The following is an 8,842-nucleotide window of genomic DNA, read 5'->3' on the forward strand; positions in this document are numbered from 1 at the left end:
AAGTACCCTGATAATTGGGTCTACGTCCTGAGCTTATCAAGTAACCTTCATAGAAAGATATGAAATCCAGTACAGATTTTATCATGTGAAAACTGATCGAATTCCATGATAGACGGAAGCAATCAGGAACATTGTGTTTAGTCTTGTACAGTTACCTAGTTGGCTGCACGGTAAATCGGGCATCCGAGCAGATTTCACGTCGGAGGTAGTCCTAAAGTTCGCCAACAGAGCATGCTACTTAGCGTGACTAAGTAAAGTATTGAGACCTAGTGGCCATTGAGTATTTGATGGCATGCAAGAGAAACACGAGGTCTAACACCACGGCAGGCTGAGATTGACAAATGTTAGCATTGCCACAAATGGTGTGACAGGCACTGACATTTCGTTAATGGGATGAGACGTCCATGCAAGGGTGCATTTTCAGGTTCGACAAGGGAAGTCAAAGAGGCGCATGTGTTCATAGCTTTAGCCCCAAGGGATGAAGAAATTTGTAAAGCACTTCAGATGAACGCTTCTCCATCTTAAAAGAGTTTGCCGACTCACCTTGACTGCTGTCTGGGGCCAGGGACGGACCCTTCGCCCACACCAAAACTGTCGTCGGAATTTTGATACCTTGCACGGCCACTGATTTAATAAGAATGCGGGACACTCTCCGGTCAAACGATTCTTGAGACGTTTGGAAGGTACGCCTCGAGTCTTTGAGGGTGAGGACAGCACATGTTGACACCGAAGACTGCCTCGGCTTTGAAGCAGGTAGAAAATTGGGTTTTGCTCTTCAGCTGGTGAATGAGATGACCTGCAGGAGGAAATCTGAAGCCATGGCTCTTCGTCTATAAAATTCGGGAAGCACCCCTAATGCGACCTTTTCGTGTTCGCAAACCGTCACACAAAGCTACCAGCCTCTTCCAGAACTCAAAGGGGACTATACACATTCTTTCTGCAAATCCATATCGAGTACAACTCCATCACTAGTTCACCATGCGTGCGCTTGCTGTTGTAACGTCTGCTCTGTTGGCCACATATGTCTCAGCACAGCAAGGGGCAGTCTGCTTCGATGACTTGGACTGTTTGCTCTCAGTAAGAAACCTCCAAGGGACCAATCAAGATCAGTATGTTGACTGACTTCATGGAGGGAGGACAAAATGCCAAATGCGTGAGGGCACAGGCTGGCGGTATCACAGGGTGAGTACTTTAGGATTACAGTCTGTCCACGTCCCACGACAAAACAAGACGTCAAGGCATGCACTACATTTGTATTAGGACATTAAACTTACCTGGCTCTAGGAATTGCGCTGGTGGTAAGGCTGCCGGAGCCGCTGGCGCCGCAGCGGGAGCGGGAGCGGGAGCTGCCCAGCCTGCTGGCCAGCAAGCCGCTGCCGCTGACCCCATCGGCTCTTTGTTGGGAGGGCTTACGGGTAAGAAAGCTACAGGGAAGACTACTGGCGGTGCTGTAGCACCGGCAAAGGCGAAAACTGCCAAGAAAGCAAAAGCTCCAGCATTAGGGGCTCGGCAAGCTGCTGCTCCCGCAGCATCTGCGGCTCCTGCCGCCGACCCTATTGGAGCCGTGCTCGGAACGGCAGCAGGCCTGCTGAAAGGAAAGGGAGGTCAACCGGCTGGCGCTGCTGCCCCAGCTGGGTCTCAAGCCGCTGACCCGATCGGGCAAGTCTTGGGAACCGCCGCCGGAGTTCTCAAGGGTAAAGGAGCCCCTGCAGCCGGAGCTGCCGCTCCCGCAGGACAACAGGCAAACCCCCTTAACGCCGTACTTGGAGCTGCAGCAGGAGTATTGAAAGGAAAAGGAGGCGCTCAGCCAGCTGCTGCAGCTCCCGCAGCAGGCGCGGCAGCTCCTCCGGCAGCCGCAGCTCCCGCAGCACCCGCTCCATCGAAACCGGCAGCTCCGGCTCCGGCCCCGCCAGCAGCTTCTAAGCCCGCTGGTTCCACTCCCGCCGCTCCTCCAGCTGCCGCTCCGCCTGCCGGAGGAAAGCCGAACTCTGCACCCGCCCCACCCGCTGCAGCTCCGGCAGCTCCAGCCGCTGGGAAGCCCGCCCCTCCGCCCGCCGCAGCTCCCGCGGCCCCAGCTGCAAGCAAACCTGCCCCTCCACCTGCTGCAGCCCCCCCAAAGACTCCAGCTGAGGGAAAACCGCCCAAGCCTCCTGCTGTTGCTCCTCCGCCAGCCCCCGCCGGTGGAAAGCCAGTTCCAGCTGCTCCCGCCGCGCCGGCAGCACCTGCAGGCAAGCTTATTCGCCGCGTCGAGTTCTAGAGTCAGCGGCAACTTTATTTGAAATTTGGAGCACGTCTTTCTTTCTTTTACCCCACTGTTTGACTTATACACACTGGTGTGAGAAAGCAAATAGCGCGGGAACTGCCAGCAAAACTAGGTAGACTACAATACATGGCCTGTAATAGGCACTGAACTTGGCAAAAAGAGCCCACGTACTTGCGGTATCTCGAACATTTTGCGCAAAGTCAGGGCCCCTCAAAATGTAATATCAAGTCATCTCACAATCTCGAATATCTAAGGCCACTTGAATCGCACGGGGGCGAATCTCTTTCAAATTGTGATATCAAGCGACGTCTTAAGCGTAAGTCCACCACACAATTGAATTCTTTTGGTTCGGAATCTTGAGAAATCCTCATTCGATTTTGAATACATCGCATTGAGCCCCCCCCCCCCCCCCCACTCCCTTGTAGCAAGCGAATCGTCACATGATATCGTCAATTCCGAGTAGACTCAACTGTGCAGCGTGTAACAATGCGTTCTCGTTTCCTCATTACGTAGTCTAAAGTTTGTACGGCATGAAGAGGAGTCTCCTTTTAGCCTGTCTAAGGATTTAACAAGTATTGTGTTTCATTCCTGAAAATCAGACGCAATCGGACGATAGACATCGCAACGACGATATAGCAAAGTCATCACAGTATTAATCTAATCGTTCTCATTCAAGCAACCTTCTGCAGAACAAATAGATTATCTGCGTCATGGCCAAATCTGAAACATCTGTAATGACAGGCAGACTTGAGGATCTCATTGAGAAGCACGATAGACCGAGGAAATACTCAGACAGTAACCGCATATTTGAAAATTCTTTTTCTCCTTGGAGCCACCGTCAGTGGTCATGCCCTTTCCGTTACTTGAACCCACATATCCGAAATCACGAATAGCCCCATGCAATTCTTTGCCCGCCATGGACGCGCAGGATCATTCGACGCTAGTTCGAAATTTCGCAACAACTTGACAAAGTCAATACTGTAACTTCACAGCCGAAAGAACAACGACGTGTTCCAGAGTCTGCAACGCACCTCGAAAATAGTTTTAGAAAGTTCCATCTGAGCCACGGGCCTCCCGAGACACATGAACTTACCGTGACCAAAAATCAGGTCATTAGTTTGGATCATTGATGCGAGCTTGTCCGGATCTGTCTCAAACCATCTCTCTGGTCGGAATGCCTTAGAGTCGACGCCGTATGTTACTTGACTTCGATGCATGGCATACCCAGAATAGCCCACACAAACACCACCAGGTAAAAGATAAGTTTCCCCTTTCACTTCAATAGCATCACCTCCAGGGGGAACATCTCGAGAAAAGATATTGAGAACCGGCGGTCGGATCCTCAGAGACTCTCGGATGACTGCTTGCAGGTACGGCAGCTTCTTCGCTTGGCCAAGAGTTATAATTCCCTCGCCGAGTTTTGGGGCATTCCCAGCACGTACTGCCTCGTCAATTTCATGCTGTAGTTTGGCATAAACCCTGGGATTGGTCATGATTTGCAAGAGTGTCCCTCGTATGGCAGCTGCGGTCGTATCCGATCCGGCGATAATCTGCTCCAGTGCCTCAGTCTTCAGCTCATCGCCATTTAGCCCATGGCGTATGAATGATGCAAGCATGTCCGACCTTTCGTCCGTTGGCTTTTCAGTGCGTTCGTCAACATAGCGGAAGCATGCTGCGATCATTTTACCAAAACCGTTCTTGTCAGTAGGTGAAGGAGCTATGAATTTGCCAATGACAGGTGACTGAGCCATCCAGCTAATGCCGATAGCACAAGCCACACTGATAGCAGACAAGCCCTCCTCAGTAGATTTCAGGTAGTCATCCACATCACTGTCAGTCCGCAGCATGCCGAACGCTTTCCCAAGCCCGACAGAACTGATTACATCGAGAGTAAAGTACTGTATCTTTTTGGCCAAATCCATTGGTGTGACTTTGCTGTCAGTTGAAAGATATTTGGATCTCATGAGCCCGAGAAGCTCCTCAAGGCGTTGATCAATCGTAGGTTCGAGGTCTAGATTCTCTCTGCCGGAGTACTGGTTACCAAGGATCAGATTAGCCGTGCTGTTTGGCCAGAAAATTGTGATTACTCATGATATCATACCCCCGGCGCCATTTGCTTCCTTCTCTTTTCGTGTTTCTCATTGTCCGTTTGAGAGAATACGTTGTCACGCTGGTACTCAATTCGACAAGCGTGATAATACCAATCGGAGCGCTTGTATCCAGGATGTCTATTGACATGGGCCCAAACTTCAGGAGAAGAGGTCACCAAAATTCCCGGAGCGATGCGGGCAATGAGACCTTTGAGAGAGTTAGCTTCCAGGAAGTGATGTGCATTATCAATGTTTATGCGATCGTCAGTCAATAGGTGAGCTGGAAGTAGTTGTGCTTACCATATCTTTCATTTATATCGGCGTACCACTCGTGGCAATTGGGGCTAATGATTGCCTTGCTGTGAGGCCAGTGTGTGAGTCCACTCCACCAAGGACCGCCAAGATGTCGAAGTTTGACATAAAGCGCGGCCCTCCGGACGACGCACCAGCAAAGCAAGAAGGCAAGAGCTGGCGCGGCAGCTTTGCTAAGGAGAGTGCCGAAGATACCCATCGCGATTTCCAGAAGATTGTTGATGAGTTGGGCCAAACGTACAATGCAGTCAAAGTTATACTCCTGACAAAAGTAAAAGATTTTGTATCCCCGCACTTTGGGAAACAGAGGCAATATGTTGCATTGCCAAAGGTGCTTTCCAACGCCCCAATCACACCCTGGACATATCCAAGCAACCCACCTCCAACGCCTTGCCCTCTTGCCATTCGATCGCTTGCATGCAGATGATGCATTATTAGTAAGACTAGAAATAGATTTATGGCACGTCGTTAGAAACTTTCCCCCTCGCTTTTAAGAAATGCTGCCGGGAAACCGCGCGCTACTTGTTCAACCTGCCAACTCGTTCTTGAATAGTAAAGATAAAATTTTAAGCTCCCGAGCAGCGGTAAGTTTGCACTATCTGCAATAAGCCAAAGAGGGCCGTATGTTGACTGTTGAGACACTAATGAAAGCTGCTGATAATGCTGATATTCAGAAAAGATTACATACATCTCTTATAAATTATGAATGAGAACTTGGGACTTGAAAGGAGTTCGAAAGGTAACATGTAAAGTGGGTAGAGATCGCCAAGAGCTGATTGCCCAGATGAGGGAGTTGAAGAATCTTACAAGGAGTGGAAGCTATTTAAGGGGGAAAAAAAAGAAAGAAATCAGGAATAAGATCTTCGAACATGGCTGATTTCGATTTGGTGTAATGAGCTTCTATATGAGTGGCTAGCACTCAAATAAATAATAATAGAACTAAGTTGAAAGAAGTATGATGATTATTGATTGCTTGGTATGTGAGTAGGAATCATCCCCCAAAGTCCAATTGCTAATGTGTGGGCGATGGTGCGACTATGCCAAAGGCTTCCGCCGAAATTTACGCTTTCTATGCAATTCTTCCGTCTTTACTGTTATTTCAGTAAAGTGTAAACTATCGTTATTGATTTCACCCACTACGTCCATGTGAATAAGATGTCGTAAGACGATCGTCATATATCAGCTAAGTGTAAAAATACTCTAAGTACTTAGGTGAACTAGAGGGACCAGGACATTTGCTGATATGAATAGTAAGTGAACGTAGATTTGAGTACTAAGAACTAGCCAGGAAGAAGTAATGAAATCACACCCTAGATCGTTCTTTAATCCGTCATTATGAACTTTCGCCCAGCAACGCTCAATGACGTCCCACAAGTACATATTGCGGACAGCGGATAGTTTGGGGTGTTCATGCCTTTGCAAAGGTATCGACGGAGTGGATCAAGTCCCATGAAGTTGCTCAATGGTTGGAGAAAGGGCAAGGGGGAGAGGGTTAACACGACTACTAGTGGTATGATAATGATTGTGACTCTGGAGCATAACTGCTATTACATATTGCGCGAACAGATGATTTTGCCACCGAGGCACGATACCCTACTGCCTGCCTTATAATCTTCAAATGAGATACATTGATGAATTGACCACTTGAGCAACAGTGCAAGAGCATCTTTCTACCTATGAGAACCCATTTCAAAGTTGACAGATGAAGTACCCACCAGATTTAGTTATCTCGCGAACAACTACGCGCAACCTTCTGAATCAGTCCTGACTGCGAGGTGCAGTGTCATATTTGAACAGCACCAGGTAGAGGCGATTCTCTCTTATATGATAGCTTTTCATCGTGGTCAATTCTTTGGCTTCCTCCGCAGTCTCAAGTCTTAGCTGTGTTGGGTACAAAAGCATTTGAGTAATCAGAAGATGGAACATTGGGAGAAAGAGAATTGATCTACCTCACGGTCCTCACCGAGGTGATGGATGGTTAGAGCCGAGCCATAGCTCGATCACCGAATGGTGGACGTAATGGGCCATAAGAGATAAGACGGCGGTCGGAAAACAATTGCAGCGGGCGGAATTCAGCGGGACTTAGCGGGAGGAACAATCGGCAGATCGAGATACCCCCGGAGATGTGGGGACATAGGCGGTGCTCAACTCCCGGGATGTGGGCGGAGCAGCGCGGGGTTTTTCGAAGGATTTCCTCGCATCCGGGGTGGAACAGACGTCAAATTAAGGAAGGTAACATCCTCGTTGGTCGGCAACGCCCGATACTCATAAATATAAGCTTGAATCGGCCAATCCCCATCGTAAGAAAGAACAATGGTAGTCAACCGCCAAGGCTGACAAGAGAGCCAAGAGCTGGCAGTGGGAACTGCAATGACCGCAATTGAGCCCAGCTTTACGCGTTGTCCGCCAATGATTTGTTCACGATTGGCGTAAGAGGCAACTCGATCAACGGCATCTGCTAGGTTCAATCACACCGTTGCACAAGATACGAACGGGACTCAGGACTTGGTGCCTTTCTTGGCTACAGTCACCGTCTTGGCATTGCCTGTTAGATGGCGAAATCCGCAATTCATCTTGGCAACTCGAGATATGCCGCCCAACCGGCTTATCACGCAAGGCCGTTTGGTCCTGTCGTCAATTTCAACGGTCTGCAACTGGACAAACTCAGCAGGTGGCTAACTTCTGAGCATGAATCAACATTCCAGTGATGGAGCCACATTCGAGACCACTAGCCAAAAGAGCGTTGAACAGTCCCCAGTTGACGTACGACGAGCCTGGCCATGATGTTGCTAGACTTTCGGTCTCTTCCATTTGAGGAAGGTTGAAGTCGAGATACTCAGGCGCTCGTGATATGAACCTTGGGAAGGTATGTGAACTCAACAGCAGACAGTAGACGGCAAAGAACTTATATAAAGTGTCGAAACATCAGCCATCAAGGTGTTCTTTCATCCTCATCCCACCCCAGCCAAGCCAAATCCAGTCAGGTGTCCGGTCTCTTTTTCAATATGCAGTTCAAGACTCTCTTCGTCTCCGCCCTTGCGGCCGCCTCCACTGCTCTTGCCCAGCGTTCCTGCGGCACCCCTTCCCCCACGGAAGAGCAGATTGAGGTTGCCCAGCGCCTTCAGCTTAAGGAGGACAACGCTCGCGTCGAGGGTAACGCTACTCGCCTTGCTCCCATAACCGTCAATGTCTACTGGCACGTCATTGCCACTTCCAACTCGGTCAGCGGTGGTTACCTTACCCAGGCCACCCTGAATGCTCAGTTGGATGTCCTCAACGAGGCTTACGCTCCTCACGATGTCTCTTTCGCCCAGGCCGGTGTCGACTGGACCATCAACAGCCAGTGGGCTTCCGACAGCGCCGAGCTCGCCATGAAGAGATCGCTCCGCAAGGGCACCTACGCCGATCTGAACGTCTACTTCCTCCCCGGTACCCCCTACCTCGGATACGCCTACTTCCCCCAGACTGTTACCACCGGTTCCTCTGCTTTCTACTACGACGGTGTTGTCATCCGCTCTACTTCTGTCCCCGGCGGTAGCCTGCCCCAGTACAACCTTGGTCACACTGCCACCCACGAGGTTGGCCACTGGCTTGGACGTAAGTTTTTCCAACTCTGGCAGATATTGAATGAAGCTGACTTCCCCATTAGTCTACCACACCTTCGAGGGATACCAGTGCGGCGGTAACGGTGACTACGTCTCTGATACCCCCTTCGAGGCTGAGGAGGCCTACAACTGCGAGATTGGCCGTGACACCTGCCCCACTCTGGCTGGCACCGACCCTGTCACCAACTACATGGACTACTCTGACGAGTAAGTTTCTATCTATACGATCGATGATGAACCTCCATGCTGACTACTACATAGTGACTGCTTCACCCACTTCACGGATGGCCAGGAGACTCGCATGCACAGCTACTGGGACACCTACCGCGCTTCTTACCAGTAAATGGTTAAGTCGGTAATGTCAAGCCACTGATGCAGCTAGCATCATTGTTGCGTCTCGAGTCGAAAACATCAGCTTGGCCAGATCAATCGATGTCAAGGGAAGACTCCGCCAGCGTGATACCGGTCGTCGGATGAGAATCAACTGGGAGAAGAAGATGAGGTGCAATTCCAGTACATACTTTACTACTTAAAATCAAGTGTATATCCATTACGAACTCTGTCAGAAGCAA

The 8,842-nt window shown here is 49.9% G+C and overlaps 3 protein-coding genes across 3 annotated transcripts; 2 read left to right on the forward strand and 1 right to left on the reverse strand.

Annotated features, from left to right (window-relative positions):
* Positions 1-978: 978 nt before the first annotated feature.
* On the forward strand, positions 979-2,257 carry CTAM01_16201 (uncharacterized protein; the record flags this gene model as incomplete). The annotated part of the gene is made up of 3 exons (XM_060532194.1): positions 979-1,077; positions 1,133-1,182; positions 1,285-2,257. The coding sequence occupies 3 exons, from the start codon at positions 979-981 to the stop codon at positions 2,255-2,257; spliced, it is 1,122 nt and encodes a 373-aa protein (XP_060373238.1).
* Positions 2,258-3,249: 992 nt separating this feature from the next.
* CTAM01_16202 (cytochrome P450) lies at positions 3,250-4,864 on the reverse strand (the record flags this gene model as incomplete). Its single annotated transcript, XM_060532195.1, has 3 exons — positions 3,250-4,296; positions 4,365-4,561; positions 4,654-4,864. The coding sequence occupies 3 exons, from the start codon at positions 4,862-4,864 to the stop codon at positions 3,250-3,252; spliced, it is 1,455 nt and encodes a 484-aa protein (XP_060373239.1).
* A 2,806-nt stretch (positions 4,865-7,670) lies between these two features.
* On the forward strand, positions 7,671-8,613 carry CTAM01_16203 (metalloprotease; the record flags this gene model as incomplete). Its single annotated transcript, XM_060532196.1, has 3 exons — positions 7,671-8,262; positions 8,315-8,477; positions 8,532-8,613. The coding sequence occupies 3 exons, from the start codon at positions 7,671-7,673 to the stop codon at positions 8,611-8,613; spliced, it is 837 nt and encodes a 278-aa protein (XP_060373240.1).
* Positions 8,614-8,842: the final 229 nt, after the last annotated feature.

This window comes from Colletotrichum tamarilloi (genome assembly GCF_030869305.1).
Source record: "Colletotrichum tamarilloi strain Tom-12 chromosome Unknown Scaffold_203.1, whole genome shotgun sequence".
In the NCBI taxonomy this organism is placed as follows: domain Eukaryota; kingdom Fungi; phylum Ascomycota; class Sordariomycetes; order Glomerellales; family Glomerellaceae; genus Colletotrichum; species Colletotrichum tamarilloi.